Source organism: Suncus etruscus, chromosome 7, assembly GCF_024139225.1.
Source record: "Suncus etruscus isolate mSunEtr1 chromosome 7, mSunEtr1.pri.cur, whole genome shotgun sequence".
In the NCBI taxonomy this organism is placed as follows: domain Eukaryota; kingdom Metazoa; phylum Chordata; class Mammalia; order Eulipotyphla; family Soricidae; genus Suncus; species Suncus etruscus.
This window is the reverse complement of record NC_064854.1, coordinates 92,886,612-92,910,634: the sequence shown is the minus strand read 5'-3', so window position 1 is coordinate 92,910,634 and position 24,023 is coordinate 92,886,612. Positions and strand designations below refer to the sequence as shown.

Below are 24,023 nucleotides of genomic sequence, written 5' to 3'. Positions count from 1 at the left end.
GAAGTAAGAGGATATTGGACACCTTCAACAATGTTGACTCTTGAAAGAAAGAGGGCCCTGAGAATTTAGAGGCATATGTGGAACCAGATAATGACAGGTGCTGTTTGATGCCAAGAAACGCAGATCCTTAAACTAGGAAGACAGAAGCACACTTTTTTTTAGCATGTCCTTTATTCAACTTACTATAATAAAGATTTGGGGAGAAAACAAAGTTAATAGAAGATCTTTTTAGGAAGCATTATTATGTAAAGATAGATGTAGGCAGGGGAAGGGATCATGAACTCAGCAGCTAAATAGAAATAGAAAGAATGAGATGTGTAGGTAATGCAAACAGTTCGACATGCAAAAGTACACGCCTACAGTCTACACTTTAAGGTGCGATGATTTTGTTTTCAGTCTTGTTCTACTTCATAGCCTCTGGCTGTATCTATGTGAGGCAAAACAATTGGGCAATTCAGCAAAATTATTAGTCAAACTAGAAGTTCAGCTAAGCAGCATAGTATAAAGAACATGAATTATTTATTCCTTTCCTTCCACCTAACTCCAGGAAAGGCTAGAAGTTAGTTGTACCTTATTACAAATGGGAAAACAGGCACAGACATAGTATCATGTGCCTACAGCTAGCTAAGTGACAGATTAAAATTAAAATTCAGACCAGACTTATAAATACATGATTTTTCTCTCACTATGTGACTGAACGACTCTATGCCTCTTAGAATTGTTCAGCCATGTAAAATTCAATATAATATTGAATAATACCACTAAGTAATACCACTAAAATGCAATATAATATTGAAAGTCTTTACCATAGCAAGAAAGAAGTGAAAGAGATCCAAAGTGGAAAAGAAGAAATTAAAACTGCCACTTTTGTAGATCACACAATCAAACTTAGAAAACTTTAAGTATCATACTTACATAAATCTTATAGAAGCAATAAGCCTATACAATAAAGTGGTAACTTTAAAAATCAACCCACAGAAATCTATCCATGGCAATTTTACATTAAAACAATAAAGTCAAAGAGAAAAATTTAAAAACCCCATTTCCATGTGTGTTCACAAAAATCAGATACTTGGGCATCAACCTAACAAAAAGAGGTGAAAATTGTATTTAAAGAAAAGTTTGACACATATTCATGCATGAAAAGAGCCCAGCTCTATAACTAATCTTGAAAAGAACAGAGCTGCAGAATCTCCTAGTTAGATGGATCCAGGCAAAAAACTCTGTTTTTTTTTTTTTTTAGAATAGGGGCAGGCAGATTCCACCCACACAGGAAGGTCTAGCAGATACCCTGGCCTGGCTCCACCTAACATTTTTCAGCATAGAAACAGCCAAGTTCCATATCTTACTTATTGTACTATGTGTGACCCCAGAACTTTGGGAGAAGAACAGATACTGAAAAAAATCAAGACAGGACAGAATATGATAAAGGGAAGTAATGAGGGAACAGGCATGTCAACTTCTATTGTTTTGGTGATGTGGAGAGTGCAATAGTTTTATATCCAAAGCACAGACACAATAACACTGAAAATATAAAATCTAAGTTGCAACCACAAACTATAATATGCCTATTAAGGTAGTAGGCAGGGGTGGGGATGATGAAGCCTGGGAACACTGATAGTGGGAATTGACACTGGTGGCAAGATTGGTATTGAAGGGCCGGGAGAGATAGCACAGCAGCGTTTGCCTTGCAAGCAGCCGATCTAGGACCAAAGGTGGTTGGCTCGAACCCCGGTGTCCCATATGGTCCCCCGTGCCTGCCAGGAGCTATTTCTGAGCAGACAGCCAGGAGTAACCCCTGAGCACCGCCGGGTGTGACCCAAAAACAAAAAACAAAACAAAACAAAACAAAAAGATTGGTATTGAAATAATATATGCATAAAACTCAACTATCAATAGCTTTGTAAACCATAGTTTTGTGTGTGTGTGTGTGTGTGTGTGTGTGTGTGTGTTTTGGGTCACACCCGGCAGTGCTCAGGGGTTTTTCCTGGCTCCATGCTGAGAAATTGCTTCTGGCAGGCATGGGGGACCATATGGGATGCCGGGATTCGAACCGATGACCTTCTGCATGAAAGGTAAACGGCTTATCTCCATGCTTTCTCTCTGGCCCCAAACCATAGTTCTTTGATTAAATTTTTAAAATTATTTTGAAAGATAGATAAAAGAAAGAAAAAGAAAGCGAACAAAAGAAGAAAGATAAAAAAGGAAGAAAGGAAGGAAAGAATGAAGGAAGAAAGAAAGAAAAGGAAGAAAGAAAAAAGAAGTAATGACTTATCTCCACAACTGAATTTCATCAAACTGCCAAGTCACTATATAGGCACAGTACCTGAAGCACGAGGTGAATTATCTCCAAATTCCCTACTGCTGACAGCTCAGTAGGAATACATTAAATCTGATGGGAAACACAGAATGGGAGAAACTATTCACCTAATACCCATCAGGTAAAGTGTTAATATCTAAGATATGCAAGGTACTGACAGAACTTAACAAGAAAATAAAACTAACCCCATCAAAAAATGTGAAGAAGAAATAAACAGACATTTCCTCAAAGAAAAACACAGATGACCAAAAGTCATATGAAAAGATGCTCCACATCACTAATCATCTGAGAAATGCAAATAAAAGCAACAATGTGATATTATCTCAGACAACAGTGAATAACACATCAAAAAGAACAAGAACAACCAGTGCTGGCAGGGCTGTGGAGAGAAAGGAACTCTCATTCACGGCTGATGGGAATGCCATCCAGTCTAGCCTTTATGAAAAACAATATGGAGATTCCTCAAAAAACTAGAAATTGAGCTCCCATATGATCCAGCTATACCACTCTAGGGATATATCCTAGGAACACAAAAACACAATACAAAATTGTCTTCTGCACATCTATATTAATTGCAGTGCTATTTACAATAGCCAGAATCTGGAAACAATGCAGATGCCCGACAACAGATGAATAGCTAAAGATGCTGTGGTACATATACCCAATGGAATACTATGCAGTAGTCAGGAAAAATGAAGTCATGAAATTTTCCAATACTTGGATGTACATGGAAACTATTATTCTGAGTGAAATAAGTCAGAGGGAGAAAGATAGACACAGAATAATCTTACTCACCTGTTGGATTTAAGAAAAATAGAAGACATTATTGTAATAATACCCAGAGACAATGGAGATGAGGACTGGAAGGACAGGCCCATGATATGAAGCTTACCACAAAGAATGGTTAATGCAGTTAGAGAAATAACTACACTAACAACTATCATGACAATGGTAGTGAGTGAGGAAAATAAAATACTTGTCTCGAATATAGCCAGGGAAAGGGGAGAGAAGGGAGATAGATGGTGGGAATGTTGCACTGGTGAAGCGGAGTGTTCTTTTTTATGACTAACACACAACTACAAACATGTTTGTAATCATGGTGCTTAAATAAAGATATAATATATAATAAAGATATAATAATAAACAAATAAATAAGTCAACGGAAAAGCTGTTTAGAAGATCACCATGTTCAATGAGATAAAATAACTCTGAAGGCCCAACTAGCATCAAGTTGCTTAGCAAATTCTCAGTGACTTTAGTAATATCATTGTGAGCTATAACAACTATCATAAATTGATTTTCATTGACATATTTCCTGATTTCTTGTAACAAGCAATATAAAGATAAGGCCTCCCAATTCTTACCACAGGCTGTGTTCTTTACACTGACTGTATAGAAAGAGGAGGTACACTAAATGCACCTCATATACACTTCAACCCAGGCCCTTTGCCTGGTCTGTATTGTGAATTGGGGGACAAAACAAAACAAAAACAAACAAACAAACCAAGCAATATAAAGTTAATTATTTTGTGTCTGCTAAGGGGGTAGGCAGATTTGGGGGAGAAATGCCAGTGTGTGCAACCAAAATAATATGTCCAGACAAGTGTGTTGAGACCACAGCTAATGAGTGCAACTAAGAGAGTCAGCTGAAGTGTGCAAACCTGCCCACTCCAGAAACAACCTCCATTATGAATGGAATTATTAGCGCAAGAGTAATTTTTTTAGTATATATTGTACTAACAATATGAACAAGCTGTGTAAACTATTCTGTGCCTGCTAGGGGGCAGTTGGTGGGAAACTGTGAACATGGATAGAGGGAATATCATACTGTTAGTAGGATTGATATTGGAGCATTGAATGCCTAAAATAATTGTATTATGAACAATTCTACAAATCAGGGTGTTAAAATAAAGTTTCAGAAAAAGGAAACAATGCCACTATTAAAATAGAAATAGAAAAAGTCATAAGAAAATGGAAACATATTTTATTCATTCATGGGTTAAAAGTATTAACATTTAAAAATGATTATATTACCCAAAATATTATATAGATTCAAAGCAATCACCATAAAAATTCCAATGTAATTTTTCAAGGATATGTACCAAATGTACATTTATTTATTTTTTTGTTTGTTTTTGGGCCACACCTGGCGGTGCTCAGGGGCTACTCCTGGCTCTGTACTCAGAATTGCCCCTGGCAGACTCAGGGGACCATATAGGAGGCCAGGAATCGAACCAGGGTCTGTTCTGTGTTGGCTGTGTGCAAGGCAAACACCCTACTGCTGTGCTGTTGCTATTCTCTGGCCCCTACATAGTGTACATTTAAAATAAAATTCACTGACTAGCCAAAGAAATCCTTAAAGAAAAAAAATTTTTTCTTTCCCCAACTTTAAGTTATACTATTAAATTATAGTAAAAATGTGTGTGATGTGGTAATGGAATAAATGCAGACTCATGGGTTACTGAAACAAAATTGAGAACTCAGAAAAAATGTCTAGAGTATAAGAATAGCTAGTTTTCAACAAAGAGTCTACATATAAGAAACAGAGCAAGAGAAACCTCTTTAACAAAAGGCATGGAAAAAACTGGTTACCATGTGCAAAAAAAAAAAAAAAAAAAAAAAAGAACAAAAAACCCCCCAAAAAACCCAGCTCAGATGCTTAGCTCATACTGTAAACAGAAGTTTGATTCAAAATGGACTAAAGAAAAACTCAATGACAAGAAAAAACAACTTCATCAAAAATATGGAAAAGAGCTGAGATACACTTCCTCAAAAATAAAGTACATATTTGTAAAGGTGTTCTTTATCACTTATCATTAGGGGAAGTGCAAATCAAAACAACAGTGAGATATCACCTCAGACTGACACGCACCAAAAAGAATAGAGAGAACCAGTGCTGGTGGGTAGGTGGGGAAAAGAAATCCTCATTCACTGTTGCTCAGAATGCTATGTGGACTAGCCTCTATGCAGAACTCTAGGGAGAGATCTCAAAAAATTAGAATTGAACTTTCATATGACCAAAAACTTTTACTTCATGGCATCTACCCACAAGGCCTCCAAATGAAATTTTGAAAAGATATTCAGATTTCTATGTGTACAGTACTCTGCCACTACTCATAAGAGACAAGATTTGGAAACAACCCAGATACTCAAGAATAGAGATGGTGTATATACACCAGTGGAATACTACTCAGTTATAAAAAAAGATAAAATCACTTCACCATTCTGTGGATAGAACTAGTGGGTATGTGGCTAATTTTAGTCAGTTAGGAAATGGACAAATACAAATCATCTTTCTCAAGAGTGGAATATAGCCCCCCTTTTGGCCGTTCCCTTTTGGCCCTGAAGATGGCTGAAGTGAGTTAAGACGCAGGGCTAGCCAAAAATGGCTGAATGCTTGAAAGGTTATGAGTAGGCCACACACATGTGGTGGTTAGGGCATGAATAAAGATAATGCTTCCTGAAAAAAAAAAAAAAAAAAAAAAAAGAGTGGAATATAGAGAAACATAGGCAATAACAAATAATCAATATCAACCTACCTAGAGAATGGGACTGAGTTTAGAGACAGAACTGAGTTTACCAAGTGACTGGATGGTGAGTACATGGGAGGGGACCTTAAAGGAGGCATGCAGACACTCTTGTGATGAGTGTGGTGTGGAACATTATATGCCTGAATCTTTATCATTTATAGTATTATAAGTCACAATATCAAAATAAATATTAGAGAAAAAAGTTAGGTATCACGAGAAACAAGACACCTTGTAGAGAAAAATACCTGTTAAAAGAACACTTTACTCAATCCAAAGTAACTGTATAGAAGTTAGGGTGCTTTGCTTACTGTGCATGTGGATGACCTGGCATCCCATATGGTCCCCCAAATCCACAAGGAGTGATCATTTAGCAGAGAGCTAAAAGTAAGTTCTCAGCACCATTGGGTGTGGCTGTAAACAGAGAAACTAAACAAAAACCCTTACAGGGGGCTTTGAGACAGCTCAGTGGAAGAATGTTTGCCTTGTAAATTCTCCATTTCACTGTAATACTTGTAATACTTGAAATACTCCATTTCACTGGACACAATTCCATAGTATTGCTATTTTGAGCCATGATGCTACAAGTGTGTGATCTCCTCAAGCACCAAAGTCAAGTGGTTGTACCCCTTATCACAACAGAAGAAAAAGAGAGCAGGCATAAGAACCAACTTTATCTATGTTTCTACATAGATAAAACATGTCATGTTTATAAACATGTATTTCCATAGAACCCCTGAATTTTAAAAAAAAATTTTTTTTTGAGTTTGGGGGCACACTAGAATCCTGGCTCAAGGAATGATCTTTTGATTGCAGACCACTGACGACTGCTTTGCACTTATAGATTATGACATCAGCTGAAATCCTTTGAATCTGACCTACTTGAAACTTGATTATCAGTGTAGAACAATACTTGTAAAATACTAATATTTATTCATGCTACTTTTTTTTTAACAAATAAAAAAGAAAAGATATTGTATGAATTCAACCTTAAGGCTCTCGGCCATAAGCATGCTCCTGTCCCTTGAAGAGTGAAGAGGTCAATTATGCCCCTTGTAATAGCCAGCAGGGCAATTGGGACAGGGGCGTAAAAAGCCTGAGCAGAAATGCTAGCTGCAGTAGCTGGATTGACTGAGAAGCTACCTGCCTGGGTTCTGCTTCTGCTGCCTTTTGCTGCTCCTGCTAGTGTTTCTTTTTCTCTAGTCCTTTCTCTGGCTGACATCTTGCTCTTTCTCTAACTTGGCCCTTCCTGCCAAATGAACAACATCTGTTTGAGTTCCTCTTTTTGACTAAACAAATTAGCATTAAAATACTTTCAGAGATTACCAAGTGTCTCTTTCAAGATGAGGGATCAAGAATTCTGAGGGAGTTGATTCTTGCCAGAGCTGGAATCCTTATAGCAATTGTTTTCTCCTTTCCTCAAATATCTGCAGTGCCTGAGAAGGTTCCTAGCTGGCAGGATTCAGCGTTAAGACAGAAAGATGTCAGGACTGAAATCCACTCACAAAATTGAACTTGAGTGACTCATGTTCGACTCTTCAATGCGGAACTGTTTTCTCTAAACAATTACTAAAAACTGGAAGTGTCTTTCCAAGAAATGTTTTAGTTGGGGAAAAAAACTGCTAAATTTGAAAAACGCTGATTCCAGTGCTCTTGATAGGATTTAGCTTCCTTCCGTCTGAAGTGACTGTCTTCCTGTTTATTTGTAAAATTCCATTGGGAAAGAGCTCCTTTTTGGCCTAAAGCAGGTACTGTCCACCTTGTTAACAGCTGTAACTAACCAGTCCTAATATGATTTACATGTCCTGTGGTCAGAACAACCACCTTAGGGGCAAACTCCCTGGTGTCCTATCTTTATTATGGGTAGGAGGACCAGTGTTTACTGAATCCTTTCTCCAGGCCTAAAAACTAGATTTAACTAATCCTGCCCTGGATTTAACTTCTGCAAATGCCCAAAGTATTTCTTCTTCCTCTAAATCAGGGGTCTCAAACTCATTTACCTGGGGGCCGCAGGAGGCCAAGTCGGGGTGATCCTTGAGTGCAAAGTCAGTAGTAAGCCTTGAACATTGGGGGGCATGACCCAAACAACTAAAGCAAAACACAACAAAAAATGATTCCTCTAGGGCAGGGCCACAAAATGTTGTACGGAGGGCCACAAACGGGCCGAGGGCCGCGAGTTTGAGACCCCTGCAGTCTAAATGCTTCCTAAATCTTAGGCAAAAGAAGGGTGACTGTCCTTGCGCACTGGCTGATTGACTTGAACCACACTAAAAGGGTCTGGAATGGGTACAAATTCTAAATGAGACCCACAAGGACCAGTATCTCAACTTAAACTTTCTACTACTTTTAAATAGGAAGCCATTTCCCCATTTTCACATTCCAGAGACAACCAACTACTCCAGTTTTTCTAGATTTATCTTGGAATGTGGAAGAGGGTGTGTGGGCTATTTTGTTCATTGCTGCATCTCTAGTATCTGTAACAGTATCTCACAGTGAGTAGTTAATAAATATTTTATTTTATATTTATTTATGTATATATTTATATTTATTTATATAAATATGGATAAAGGAGTAAATGATTATTGAGGGTTTTTTTTTTTTTTTAATCTAAGGAGTTTGCCAAGATAGGTGACAAAACAAGTAGAGAATAATATACTCCCTGAACTAATTATACCTGAAGCACATTGCTTTGGGACCTCATGATTACAAGAATCAAAATGTTTCTTCTTTTAATTAAACCAGTTTCTGCTGGTTTTCACTTGCAAGTTAGAATAGTCTTTTCTTTTGCCTTTCTCTAGCTCCCTTGTCTGCCCAAATTCAGACCCATTTCTCCCCAGTTTACATCCTTAATTATATATTGAAAGTTTAAACTTAGTCATGTGACTTTTTTGTTTGATTCTTTGTACCTGTCCTATTACCTGTAGTGGCAGATCTAGACTATACTTAGGCCTATCTGAAATGGACCATGTTCCTCGGTGCTTCTCTTCTAGCTCACCCTTGTCCCACTGTGAGGCTACACCTTCTTGAGATTCCATTTGACTTACATTCCACGTAGCTTCACACTGAGCCTTTGTTTGTCCTGGTTTCTCTGCCTAGAATACCTAATTTATCATCACACTATTTGGCACCAAAAATTATTAGATTGGCTAGTCAAAAAACAAACCAACAAACTAAAAAAGAGTATATAACTAGGCAGTGGAGAGCTCAGACTCGATTCAAACCCAAATCAGCTCTATGACAGGAAACAGACTGCTGAAGGACCCAAAGAATCAAGTGAGAAGATTAGTATCATGGAGAAGCTGTTGTGAAGGTATCAGCGATACTGAACAGAGGCAGTCTGAAAGACTGCAGGTGGGAGAAGTGGTTCAAGGATTCTGTCAAAGGTGTGAGCTCCTTCTATTAACTTTCCTATTGTTGTGTGCCTTTCCCTAAAAAACAAAACAACCCCAAACAAAAGCCCCTCCCAAAACAAATAAACAAAAACCCTCCAGTATGTCTTGAGGTCAGGGTCAAATTTTTGTTTCACCTTTTTCTCCCACACAAAGAAGAAAGCACACAGAAAACTCGAGTCATTTGATCAGTGGAAAATAGAAGAAATGTCTATTGAGATACCTCAGGAGATGTTGCCTCTCTTCTTACTTGATACTGTTTATGTTTTTTGGTTTTTCGTTGTATATGTTTGTCCGTTGAAGCCAGGAATGGTTCTTCTGGACTGTTTGTCAGTCAGCTTAGTGACTGAGTCACAGTTCTTAGATGTATGGGAATGGGATGGGTTACTCAACTAATTACTTTAGTTTTGCCTACTTCAAAGTCTGCTGTGTTATCTGCTCACTGACTAGCTCAATTGTGGGATTTTCTTTTCAAAAAATTATAAATTACTTTATTTAAAGATCATATTTGACATAGTTGCTCATAATACATTTGTATCTGCCACTCCATGTTTCAACACAAATCAAACCACTAATGTAAAATTCCTTCCTCCATTGTTCCTGAATTTTCATCCATTCCTAAACCTGCTCTTTTGGAAGGCCTGAAAGAATATATTTTATAGGGAGCCGGAGTGATAGCACAGTCATAGGGAGTCAGACCCAATTCAATCCTCAGCATCCCATAAGGTCCCCCGAGCTTACCAGGAGCGATTTCTAGATAGAAAACCAGAAGTAACCTCTGCAGGGTGTGGACTCAAAACCAGAAAAAAATTATATTGCTTATTTACGGATAGATGGTAATGAAATTATTAAAAAGTTATAGTACAGGGGCCGGAGAGATAGCATGGAGGTAAGGCGTTTGCCTTTCATGCAGGAGGTCATCGGTTCGAATCCCGGCGCCCCATATGGTCCCCTGTGCCTGCCAGGAGCAATTTCTGAGCCTGGAGCCAGGAATAACCCCTGAGCACTGCCAGGTGTGACCCAAAAACCAAAAAAAAAAAAAAAAAAAAAAAAAGTTATAGTACAGGGTCCAGAACAATAGCCAGCAGGTAAGGCGTTTGCACCTTGGTCAACCCAATTCCCAGCATTCCATATGGTCCCCTGAGCCTGCCAGTGGTAGTCTCTAAACACCACCAGGTCTATTAAAAAAAAAACAAACCCAAAATAATGTATAACAAAAAGACATTTGTGAAATTACTGTATCTAGCAATGAGGTAATTAAGTCACTGTCAGAGGGTTTACTAAGTTATTTCTAGTTGATCTTTTTGTTATTTTGCTTCTGAACAATAAATGGCTTTGAATCCACACAGACATCTAAATCGGTGTATTCCTTCCTACTGGAATGACATTAAGACATTTGGAGCAGTCCAGTAATTAAAACCTCTGTGGCTGATATTGTGGCATTTGTGGAACTTGGTTTTGGCTGCAAGGCCTTTCAGAAGTACAAGGCAGGTTTGGGGAGAATGTGCTGGCACTCACTCCAGAAAATCCAAATACCAGCATATCTGGAATTATGATTGGGTTGGTGTCTCTGAAGAGATTAAAGTGGTAAAGCTTGGCCATTGGTGTAGTGGTGATTTTAGGTGTTGGGAGCGGCTGGCAAAGCTTCCTCAGAAAAGAACATGACTCATCTTCCAAGATTGCCCATTTTCAGCTCTGAGGCTGGAGGACCATAATTTTTCAAAGCTTGGTTTAAATATCTTTCCAAAAGAGTAAGTCTATAGAGCTGGCCAAATGCAGACATGATAATGGTGACTGGAGATTTTTCTTTTTTTTTTTTTTTGTTTTTTTTGGGCCACACCCGGTGACGCTCAGGGGTTACTCCTGGCTATGCGCTCAGAAGTCGCTCCTGGCTTGGGGGACCATATGGGACGCCGGGGGATCGAACCGCGGTCCGTCTCCTAGGCTAGCGCAGGTAAGGCAGGCACCTTACCTCGAGCGCCACCGCCCGGCCCCGAGATTTTTCTTTATTGAGAATGGCTGCAAACATTGTCTTGTGGTGACTCATCCTATAGCGCCCCCTTGCAGCTATTTGCTATAGGTAAACTTTTATCAAGACTGGCATCCCTTCTCTTGACCTTATCTCTACTTGGGCCCCTATTGTTTGGCTTTTACAGGAGGGAGGGAGGGAGGGAGGGAGGGAGGGAGAGAGAGAGAGAGAGAGAGAGAGAGAGAGAGAGAGAGAGAGAGAGAGAGAGAGAGAGAGAGAGAGAGAGAGAGAGAGAGAGAGAGAGAGAGAGAGAGGAGAGAGAGAGAGAGAGAGAGGAGAGAGAGAGAACACCAGAGCAAGTTAACTAGGAAAGAGAATAAAAGTAGATACTAGATTGTCTATATTTAAAGGAGAGAGAAAGAGAGAGAGAGAGAGGAAAGAGAGGAGAGAGAGAGAGAGAGAGAGAGAACACCAGAGCAAGTTAACTAGGAAAGAGAATAAAAGTAGATACTAGATTGTCTATATTTAAAGGAGAGAGAAAGAGAGAAAGAGAGAGAGAGAGAGAGAGAGAGAGGAGAGAGAGAGAGAACACCAGAGCAAGTTAACTAGGAAAGAGAATAAAAGTAGATACTAGATTGTCTATATTTAAAGAGAGAGAGAGAGAGAGAGAGAGAGAGAGAGAGAGAGAGAGAGAGAGAGAGAGAGAGAGAGAGAGAAAAGAGAGAGGACACCAGCTGCCCTCAGGGAAGTGAGTCTTCACCTGCAGATTCCTAGAAACTAGAAAATTTGTTCTAAGGACTGAAGTCCCAAGAGACATTTCTTTGGGAATGGTTTTGAAGGGAAGGGCTAGATCCCCAATGTGCCTTCTGTTCTAAAGCACGAGTCAGTGCTTCATTTCTACCAGAAATCATGTAAACTTAGCATAAGATGATCTAACAAAATAACATTACACATTCTTTTAGTTTTATATTACTGGTTTATTACAGCAGGAACACAGAAGTGATGCATTTTACAAATTTAAGTGCTGCAAAACAGTAAGGTGTAGATGGTTTGCCACAAATTTATATGCCATGTTCCTACAGTAAATAATCTGGATACAGCTCAGAGGCATGTCTGATAAGTAGAAAAAGGGATCAGTTGATATCTGCAACTGCTTTAGAAATTTTTGAGAGTAAGCATATTACAATTACTTAAATGTTGCTTAAACTCCCCAGTTAATTTTTACAGGGCAGCAATGGCCTCAACAACAAATGATTAAAACATTCTGTTAAGCGTTAAGGTCTTCAAGGTGAACGGGACATGACAGCAAACAAATGGGAAAACCTAAAGTATAGATGGGGCAACAGGTAACCAAGTTCATATACAATCCCTAGAACCAGAAGCAGTCCATCAGAAATCTAAATCCTGAATTTAGTCTAGCTTTGAAAGCTTGTTGGATAACAAAGAAGCCTCATGTCTGATTTAAGAAGACAGCAGGATGGAAATGTGCTTTTTATATGAAACAAAGTTGGGAAATATGCAAGCTGGCTAGTCCAGCCCTTCATTTTTCTGATTTCCTTTTTCTGGGATGACCTTGAAAAGCCAGTGCGAGCAACAGAAAACTGACCTCCTACAGAAATGACTGATGAGGACCAGAATGAAACCAGACACTGAAAAGTTTCTGGTAATTACTACCTTTTAGATAGAAATGTTTCAGACACTTCTAACATTTTAAAGTAAACTAGAAAGAAACCTTTGATTCCTTGGAGTTTTTTGAAATGCCCCTTATATATTGGGAGGTAGAGGGGCAGGGATTGGCAGTTCAGTCTAAGATTCTCCAGGAAACCGTTTGAATTCTACTTCCACAGTAGCCCATTGTAGCAAATTATTTGAGAAATAAAGTGCTGGGAGGAACATGTTAAATAGATAAGCTGGAAGCTAGGCTCAGGCTTCTCCACCTGCCAGGGGGGTACAGTGGTAGCAGCACCATTTAATCTGACATAACCTGTGGACACAGAACTAGAGCTATCAAGATTAAGAATGCTAACCATGTCTGTCTGCAATTATGACAACAGCTGACAAGAGTGATAAACTAGTGTGGTAGGGAAGCAGAGGAGTACATGTACATCAATGTTAGGAAGAATGTAAATGATGGGGGGGATGGAATGGAGGAAGAGAGATATAGAGATATGAAGAGTAACAGAAAAAAATACTCTTTGCTTTCATCTACTAAGTTAGTCCACCTCTTATTTGGGGAACAATTTAAATATTATCATTTAAAAACTGTTATTTTATCATTAAGCACCAAATTACTTTACAATATTGTAATAAAACCAATGATTTCTATTCTCATCCTTCAGAATTATTGAAGATATCCCTGGTCCAATAACAGAAAAATATTTGTGTCTTCCTGCATTTTTTTCCCCACATGACAATATGACTCAACTTTGAATTTCTTCCTTGTCACATTTCTCTTGTATTGACTGCTTACAAGTAAGCATGAGAGAAGCAGTAGCAAAGGGTAAGTGCCACAGGCTGCAGAAGAACAGCTTCCTGGAACTCTTCCGGTCTGCGACCATGTAAAATCGAAAACCGAGGTACGAAATATATAGGTTGATGGGGGAGGGAGGATTATCGGAAACGTCCATGTGGTGACCTCCAGGATGGGGGCTGCCGTAGATAGTCCAATCAACATCAGACAGTGGCGCAGTGCCACTCGCCTGCAGAGGCTCGGGTGGGTGACGGACATCATACAGTAACCACCTCGGGAGTAGTCTTCACGGAGGCCCCAACTCAGGGCATTAAAATGTGGGGGAACTGCCAGAGTAAGAGGGATTCCCCTAAAAGAAATGCTCTGAAGAGAGGTTTAAAAGAAGGAAGCAAAAACATATTATGATCAGACAGTTGCAAATACAGCATTTCCCACCCACCAGGACAACCTTTTTTGACCTCCATAGAGTTTCCACCCACTAATCTTTATAGTCCTCCATCGGGTTTCCAGATTTGGAATGGAGCTTAGCTTTTCAGCCATCTTTGTTTTCAGGTTACCAGGTCAGCCTCGACTGAAATGGGGGTGGGGGTGGCAGTGAATGCTCTCTTAGAACACTTCTGTCACCAGGCATCTGGAGCAGTCAATGGTTTCCAGAAGGGCTGCACATGAATCTGTGGCTCCTACGGCCTCAATGCTTTAAGCTGTGACATATAATTAAAGGAACCTATTTACACTTGAGCACATATTCAGTGGCAGGAATGCCTCATGGGAATTTCTATGCTAGACTTTTTCACTTTTTCTCAACAGTACTCTGTAAAGAGCAGCAGAAGGCTAATGAGAACCCCAGTACATTTGACCTTTCTGGAAAGACCCGTCCCTTTCCCAGGAAATGGCTGCTTAGCACCTGACATAAAACTAAGGACAGTTTTATCTGTGGTGGATGCTGAACCTTAAGGTTTCTAGGGCAGATGTTAGTCACATTATACACTCACAGTTCCCCGATTCTTCACAATGTGACAGCAGGAGGTATGTGGGACCACAGGGGACATTATGGCACTTGTCTTGCAGAAGAATGAACTCCTCCCCTATTCCACCTGTTAATCCTGGTATTGCATATGATCCCCTAAGCACATCTAGAGTAAACCCTGCTGATTCCCTAAGCAAGTTGGGAGTAGTCCTTAAGGCTTCTCAAAATCAAATCCTACCAAAAATGTGTTAAAAAAACAGGGTGGCATAAAGGAACATGTTGTGTTAGAAAAATAACTTGTCTGTGGTTGTGGAATTTTTCACTAAATATCTTGAGGAGTGTGTGGAAGTTTTTCTCTGCCCATGAGGGTGGGTGGGATGCAGGCTGCTATTTAACTGAAACCATTTTGTGAGAGCTTTCATAAGCTTACTTTTTTAATTTTTTTTTTTTTTTTGAGTCACACCTGGCGACACTCAGGAGTTACACCTGGTCCTGCGCTCAGAAGGTCGCTCTGGCAGGCTCAGGGGACCATATGGAATGCTGGGATTCGAACTGAGGTCTGTCCTGTTTGCCTTATAGCTGTGCTACTTGCTCCAGTCCCTACTTTCTTAAATTTTGACAATGGGTTTTAGATAGATTTTACAACTACCTAAAGATAAATTTTAAAACATCCTGTTTAATTTTTAACTCAAGTTCTCGTATTACATGAAGTTGTCTCCTTAAAACTTGAGCAGCAATGCTCAAGCAATTGCTCCTATAGCAGCCATGACTGTTCTTAATAGTAGGGGCTATAGTCATTCATTCCTGAGCAGATCAGTCATTACTTAGGTAAAAAAAAAATCTGTATGTAATAATCAAGAAAGTCAGTGTTAGATGCCATGGTAGGCACTGGGGATATAATGGTGGTTATAATGGTTATAACATGTGGACGTGTCCCTGTTAGCATCACGTTTATTGTCAATTCAAAAAGATGTACATTAAACAAGTCACACAAACTAAACTGTATCAACACTTCAATAATGTACAGAAGTAAATGTAGGCCATGTTTGTTCATCAACCAGCTTCATAGAATCATTTTATTCTAGAAGGAGATGTAAAGCAAGTCCCCCCAAAATTTATACACTGGCCTTATAGCTGAAAGCTGGGGCATTCTCGGGAGGAGTGGACCAAGTCTCTGCCCTGCTGAAGTCTAGGTAGCTTTACCCACCACCCACAATTACAATTTCATCAATGGTACAACTTCACCACTTTACCACTGATCTCTGCAGAGATTCGTAACCAATCAAAACTCCACGTATGTGTCAGTATTTGGGCTAACAACACCAGGACTTTGTCAGGAGGAGTGTGGGCATCCTTTTTCCCCTCCCCATCTCTTTGTACATCTTGAAGGCCTGGCAGTTGTAACCATGCTGCCATCATATCAACCACCACAGAGCTTGGAATTCCTGGACCAAATTCATGGCATATGCAGCCACACGACACCTTCACATTTTTCAATACTGTCACCCCAGTATGAAAACAAATCAGAAAAAAAAATCATCATAGAAGCCTATGAATATTAAGAAACAAAACAAGTAAAAGATAAAATGGCAACAAACAATTTAATAAAACTTCAGATATAACATAATGACCTCATTGAGAGATATAATACTTTTCACAAATTTTCTTTTGTAGCAATTTTAAAAATAATTTCAATACTACTTACCTATAAACAAATAATATAAAAGTAAAAATATATTATGTCTTGCCTGCCAAGAGCTTGGGAGTGGGTGGGAATCAGGAGACAATGGTGGATGGAATTTTATACTGGTGATGGGATTGGTTTTGGAACATGAACTGCAGAAACAAATGTATTAGGAGAAACTATGTAAACCATAATGTTAAATGAAGTAATAAAAAATGAAAACAAAAAAAGATGTAAATGCAGTAGGAACAGAGGACATGAGGACCTGAGTTACTTGAGAGCTGAGAATTCTTTGATGGACTTCTGAGATGAGCTCTGTGGAAAAAGTATTCTAGCACTCTGAAAGATACATGTTGCTGTCCAGGAACTAAAAGACTGTATTTTTTCTAAGTATCTTATTTTGTTTATTATATGAATATTTATCTATGTTATTATATATTGATATATAATTATGTCAAAGAATATGTCAGTTTACAAACTTGTATGATAATATAAAATATAATAAAAATAGGAAAGATTGGCTAACTAGAATAGAGCAAACAATAAGGATACTTCAAGATTAAGTTGGAGGAAAGGAAAGGTAGAGACCTACCATATGACTTTGTAGGAGACTCTAAGAATTGGTTCTATTACAAGTGTCTTACTATATGAGTGTGTGTGTGTGTGTGTGTGTGTGTGTGTGTGTGTGTGTGTGTGAAGGGCATTAAGGAAATAGGAACTGGTGTTACTTGGTCTAATTTATTAAAGTACATACACTGCAGGGGCCCAAAATTAAGCATGGAAGAAATGATTAAGAGATGAAAGGTGATAGTAGTTTAGGATCAGGGTGGTTACAAAGATGAAATGATACACTTGAGAAAGATTTAGGAGGAAAAAGTGATAGGAATGTGAGGATAGAGTAAATAAGCAAAAGAAGGAAGAGAAGTGTCAAGAACAACTCCAGCTTATAGGGATCTTGATACCAAAAGGGACAGTAACTCAAAAGCATGGCTCTGGGTGTGTTTAATCTAACTTGTTTTTAAGTATTCAAATAGCAACCAATTATAAAGAGGAGTATGGGCTAGGCTAGTGTGTCTTGGAGCTATTGAGACCTATACTCACAACTGATATAATCAAATAATCAATTATTGGTTTCTGTAATACTTTTTTTTGTTTGTTTGTTTTTTCAAGCCACACCTGTTTGATGCTCAGAAATTGCTCCTGGCTTGGGGGGAACCATATGGGACTCTGGGGGATCGAACCGGGGTCGCGATCTTTCCTTGGCTAGCGCTTGCAAGGCAGACACCTTACCTCTAGCGCCACCTCGCCAGCCCCGGTTTCTGTAATTCTTGATTGTGAATTTAAGAATCTGATAATATTCTTTTGCAATTTTCTCCAATTGCACATTAGAGAATATAAGCAGTGGAGTCCAATTCACGCGATACCAATATATAAAAAAACCTGCTTAACTAAACTAAAAAGGATCCCAAGATCGTCAGAATCTTCTAGCACTGATTTGTGAACTGGTTAGGAAACTATTTGAATTCTTCTCCCTTTGGAATTTTGCTTAACATTTTGTCTCAGTTTCTTGTTCTCTGTCACCTGTTTCCTCTGTGTCCCACTCAGACAACTGAAAGCTTACAAACTTACTGTATAAATGTACCCATCTACCCTGGGAACCAATGGTCTGCATAAAGTCTTTGAAACCATGGTCTGATTTCAGGTAATGAGACTCTATTCAACAAACCCCTTTGTCTGTGGAAATGTTTGGAAATGAAAGTGGGAGCTGCTATTAACACAAGAGTCACTCACCAGGAGAAAAAGCAGTTTATAACCTTGCCACACTAGCCCTCCTTCCTTTTATTCCCCCCCCCCATTCTTGTGGTTATTATTTGGTTGTTGTTCTTTTTGTTGCTGTTGTGCTTTATTGTAGTTGCTGGTTTTGTTTTTGGTTTGTTTTTGTTATGTTTTCTTCCTATTTTCCCTTTCTTGGGTTTCTTATTTTTCTTTCTTTCTTTCTTTCTTTCTTTCTTTCTTTCTTTCTTTCTTTCTTTCTTTCTTTCTTTCTTTCTTTCTTTCTTTCTTTCTTTCTTTCTTTCTTTCTTTCTTTCTTTCTTTCTTTCTTTCTTTCTTGGGTTTCTTATTTTCTTTCTTTCTTTCTTTCTTTCTTTCTTTCTTTCTTTCTTCTTTCTTTCTTTCTTCTTCTTTTCTTTCTTTCTTTCTTTCTTTCTTTCTTTCCTTTCTTTCTTTCTTTCTTTCTTTCTTTTCTTTCTTTCTTTCTTTCTTTCTTTCTTTCTTTCTCTTCTTTCTTCTTCTTTCTTCCTTCTTTCTTCTTTCTTTCTTTCTTTCTTTCTTTCTTTCTTTCTTTCTTTCTTTCTTTCTTTCTTTCTTTCTTTCTTCCTTCCTTCCTTCTTTCTCTCTCTTCTTCTTTCTTTCTTTCTTTCTTTCTTTCTTTCTTTCTTTCTTTCTTTCTTTCTTTCTTTCTTTCTTTCTTTCTTTCTTTCTTTCTTTCTTCTCTCTCTCTCTCTCTCTCTTTCTTTCTTTCTTTTTCTTTCTTTCTTCTTTCTTTCTTTCTTTCTTTCTTTCTTTCTTTCTTTCTTTCTCTCTCTTTCTTCCCTTTCCTTCCTTCCTTCCTTCCTTCCTTCCTTCCTTCCTTCCTTCCTTCCTTCCTTCCTTCCTTCCTTCCTTCCTTCCTTCCCTCCCTCCCTCCCTCCCTCCCTCCCTCCCTCCCTCCCTCCCTCCCTCTCTCTCTCTCTCTCTCTCTCTCTCTCTCTCTCTCTCTCTCTCTCTCTCTCTCTCTCTCTCTACCTGGCAGAAATCGCTCGTGGCAGGCTCAGGGGACCATATGGGATGCTGGGATCCGAACCACTGTCCTTCTGCAGGCAAGGCAAACACCTTACTTCCTTGCTATCTCTCCGGCCCCTTCCCTTTCTTCTTTTAAACTGATATTTATAACCTCTATATGGACTCCTCCCAGTTTTTTATTTTATTTTCTTCTTTTTTTTCCCCAACAGAACCACATAGCTTGAACCATCTTGTTCTGCCTCATAAACTGAGGGGGAAAAATGGATGGTACTAGGACAATCGTATGAACATTGAGTAGAAATAAAATATGATCAGACTTAAACACCAAACCCAAAGTCAATGACAACAGAATCAATTCCCAATCTACAACAAGCTATACACAGAGGGGACCAGTTACACTAGCAGTTCAAAGGGCAAAGGAGGGAGATATGAGATGCACGATGGGAACAAGGGTGGAGAGAGGGCAACATTGGTGATGGGAATGCCCCTGATTCATTGTCACTATGCACCTTAAATATTACTCTGAAAGATTTATAATTCACTTTGGTCACAAAAATTATTTTAAAAAAAGATAAAGCACTTTATATAATTTGCAAAAATTTAGAAAACAAGTCTGAGGTACTTAAATTTCTAGAGTATCCCTACTTTGCACAAACATACCAAGTAATCAGCAGCGAAGAGCCCTTCTTTTAATTTTTTTCTGTATTCCCCACCAGTGTAGACTAAAGAGTGAGTGATAACTGGAGGCAGTTAAACAAAATCACTTAAAAGAAATAAATTTTTTGCTTGTTTTTGGGTCATACCTGGTGGCAATCAGGAGTTACTCCTGGCTCTTCGCTCAGAAATAGCTCCTAGTAGGCTCGGGGACCATTTGGGATGCTGGGAATTGAACCTGGGTCCATCTCAAGTCTGCTGCGTGCAAAACAAATGCCCTACCACAGAGCTATTTCTCTGGCCCAGAAATACTGTATTTTGTACTTGTGAAAAATATATTTTTCTACCACAGAAATAACCATTTCTGAATTGTTTATCAGGCAGTCATAGCATATTAAGTAGATTGTGTGTAGGGGAAGGACATTTAAGAGATTTATTACTCCCACCGAGTGATAGCATAGTGGTAGGGCATTTTCCATGCATGCTGATGACCAAGACAAACTCGAGTTGGATCCCTGGCATCCCATATGGTCCTGAGCTTTCTAAAAGCAAAGAGCTAGGAGTAATCCTTGAGCATAGCCAGGTATGACCCAAACCCCTTCCCAGTCCCGCCAAAAGAGATTTATTGCTCCATATGAATTTCAGGAGCGACTGATCTACTTCTTTGAAAAATGCCATGGGTATTTTCATAGAGGATGTATTATAGGGATTGCATTATTGGAATTGTACAAAGCTTTGAAAGTACTGTCATTTTTTTTTGGGGGGGGCACACCTGTTTGATGTGTCAGGTCTAAGGATGGGATCTGGGGTTTGTGGTTGGATGGTTGCTGTCTGATTCCCAGGAGTCTAAGTTGAATCCCCCCAAGACAAATGTTCAGGGTGGTACATTATAAAATTTATATATTATGCATTTATATTATGTATTATAAAATTTATGGGTTCTTATCCTTAGTAGATAAGAGCTTGTTTCTATACATAAGGTTTCCCCATTTTTAGTATGCCTATACAAAAGGGAACAGTTTCATATTATACCATATTATATATACACTCTCTGTGCCGTTTTGACTTGACCAGCTCACTAACCCTGTCCTCAACAGTTGTTATTCAGCTGGTGAGTGGTGAGGCCTTACAGTGAGTTTTTCACTTTGCCTACCAAATTTTCCATTTTGTCATATCTGTTTGAAGTTTTCTCTTTTCTATTTCTACGCCCATATTGTTTTGCATTTTATTAGCTGACCTTCTTTCCATGGTTCCTTTGAACCATTCTCCATATTTCCTCTCTAAAGTCCTTATCAGAGAGGTTACATAGGTGACTGATGTTTGTTGGGTTGTCAGCACTATATCTTCATTCACAGGTGTGGTGGGATTCTGTGTTGGCTTCCCATTGTGACCTTTGTAGTATGGTGGACTTTTTTTTTTATTGTGTTGTAGTGGGGCTCCTTGAGTACAAGAAATGTGGAGACTCAGAGCGAGGTGGCAACCATGCTTTTCTCTACACGACTAGTTTGAGTTTTAAAAACTGCCCATAGTCACCGTAGCTGGTCTCTGCTCCTTCCTGCCTGGGTTTAGGAACCTTTGTTTAAAATGAAGACTGGACACCAACCTGACTTGTCAGAGAATCAAGACTGGTCTGGGTGAAAGAATGCTCATATGTAGAGTGGCTCCCAGGTCTTGCTGAGGCAGACTGGTTAGATGTTTGTAGCCATATCACAGTCATGCTAGTTCTGCCTGATCACAGGGCTCTGCCTAGTTTAGATGCATTTCCTCAATAGCTTAGCTGCACTCTAATGTCCACACCCCTGTGAGCTTGACCATGGGGTTGGGCCCGAACTACTCTCCAAAGCTCCAATTGCACTTTCTCTGCGTCTCAGCTATATTTTATAATGTCTGCAATCTGAAAGACTTGTAGGCTTGGCCTGGCAATGGACCCACGTGGCTCTCCAGAGCTCCGGTCTGACAAGACAAAGTTAAAAAAATGCTAGGGTGCCACTCACTTGTCATTGCCACTTTCTCCAGTAATCTTCCTAAGAAATTGATTTTCAATGTGGTGATGGCGGTGTTTCCTCTCCAGGAGTCAGGTGAGTCTTCAATTTTAGGGATTTTAGGAGTTACACTCTCAGGGGTTTGAGGGGATGAGCTGTTCTCTTTATTTCCTGACTTCCCTTCGATGCTGCTGAGCAGCTACTATTAATTACTGCTTCCATGCTTCCACCCCCCCCCCCATTTCTAGATTATAACTTTAAAATCATACCAGATTAAAATTATGACAGATCTAAGTACAGGGATATGCTGACCAAAACAAGAAGTATTCTGTCAAATAAAACATCAGCAACTTAGTAACGGGCATTTTCTAACATTTCTTAGAAAAATTTCATTAGGGGAAAAAAATGTAGAGCCTGCCTGAGAAAGAATAACCTGAGCTGAAAAATAAGATTTAAAATGGTTAAATTATCTGGTCCAAAGATAGACTCCTTTTTGTTCTCTCAAAAGTCCTTTTTAATGTACCAACTAGAGTATTGTTTTGTTCAATATACATTTTCAGTTATGCTTTTGCTTAAAATAACAATCAAAACTCATTTTCATAAGAGGAGCATGTTTTATGTGAGAGGAAATTGGCTCATGTCATAAATGAAAGGGCTTTAGAAATCATAGGTTAGCCTTTAATGAATCATAACAAAAAACCCTCCTACCACCCCCACACAGCTCTACTTGATGGGCTCTAACTACCTCTACTCATATAAAAGATGTAAAACAAATTACTCTTTCATCAAGATAAGGTGAACTAGAACAGGAAGACTTGAATTAGTCGGAGGCTGTGGTAGAACCCACCTTCCTTATGAGGTAAACACAAAGCACTCAGTTTACTGATTGAAAGCCCTTTAGCAGTCTTACTCCCACTCCCTCTACCTCCCCCACTACCAAGCAGTCTATTTTTATTGGATATGTCTTCTGTGACACAAATACTTTTTGTGTGCCAGCTATATGACAGACTCAGACTATTCTCAGGGTCATTTGACAGATTTGGGAGGGAGGGAGACAACTCTAAGAGGAGATTTTAGTTCTTAGAAGTTACTTTAAGGTTTGTGGGGGAACATCCAGGAGGAAGACTTCGGAGAGGTCAGGGAAAGCTTCTTGGAAGAAGTGATTTGGAAACTGCTATCCTGGGTTATCAAACTTAAACTGACACCAGATTCTTTTCTTTTGCTTCCTAGGCAGTAACCAGGTAGGCCAGGAACCACTCCAGTAATACTGGGTTGGCTGGTTCAATGATTGAGTTTAGAGATGCTGCTGCCAATCATTTCTATTCTGTGCTAACCAAATATCTGGACCAAATATAGACTTCTTTTTGTTTTCTCAAAACAATGCACCAACTATGATATTCTGTTTTGTTTAATATACATTTTCAGTTATGCTTTTTCTTAAAAAAACAAAACTCATTTTCAAGAGAGAGATATCTCACCCACTCCCATTTCTGTTCAGGTCAGAAATTTTCTTGTCTACATAGTATATTTCCATTATGTTGTTGCCAAAGCCAAGAAAAGTCCATATACCCAAATAGTTTTCTAACAGAATGGAAAAAATAATATTCAAACTGGAGCTCCCATACTATATGGATGCTTTGAAGAAAAATACCTTTTTGTAAGAGTAAAAGGTTTCAGCTTGTTTTGTCCACTGCCTGTCTGGCTTACATCCAATCTCATTAGTACACAAACTCATTCACTGTCATTCACTGTACACACATGGACTTGAAAAGGATAAAGAAACAGCTCCAATGAAGCCTGGTGCTGGATTGGTAAGTCTTCCCTCCCTTGTACAAAGGCTCCCTCTAAATGTGGCCCTCAGTAGCTTGTCTGTTCCAGGATGGGGCACATTTGTATTTTTAGGTTATATGGTTATGTAAACCAGGGGCTATCAGGGGGAAGCAAAGCAAAACCCAAAACTTCATGGTTACAAATTTCAAAGCATTTCTTTTGAAGGTTAACACAAAGGAATTTGTGAAATAGATCAGCCTCAACTATGCAACAGACTTCTATGATGTTACAGATAAAGGAAATAGGATGTGGGACTAGTTTATCACATGCACAGTGACAAAAGAGAAGATTCAAAGTTCCCTGAAAATAGAAAACAGTGAGCAATAACAGCTTGCTCTTAAAGGATTCTTTGGTAGTAACTTAGGCATAATGAAGAGTCACTGGGGAGGGGGCACAGATGCTTGTCTTTGCTCACCTATTGTATACTTCCTGCCCACATGAACTCTC

General features: G+C 39.0%; 1 protein-coding gene and 1 non-coding gene across 2 annotated transcripts in view; one reads left to right on the top strand and one right to left on the bottom strand.

The window, feature by feature from the left end:
• The first annotated feature begins 3,667 nt into the window (after positions 1 to 3,667).
• On the top strand, positions 3,668 to 3,800 carry LOC126014680 (small nucleolar RNA SNORA51). The gene has a single exon (XR_007497682.1). It is a non-coding gene; the product is annotated as a small nucleolar RNA SNORA51 (small nucleolar RNA).
• Positions 3,801 to 13,625: 9,825 nt separating this feature from the next.
• LOC126013819 (protoheme IX farnesyltransferase, mitochondrial) overlaps positions 13,626 to 24,023 on the bottom strand; it is a 124,158-nt gene continuing 113,760 nt past the window's right edge. The window contains 3 exon segments of the mRNA XM_049777020.1: positions 13,626 to 13,811; positions 13,814 to 13,996; positions 13,999 to 14,038. Of these exon segments, the coding sequence (XP_049632977.1) occupies positions 13,626 to 13,811; positions 13,814 to 13,996; positions 13,999 to 14,038 (409 nt within the window).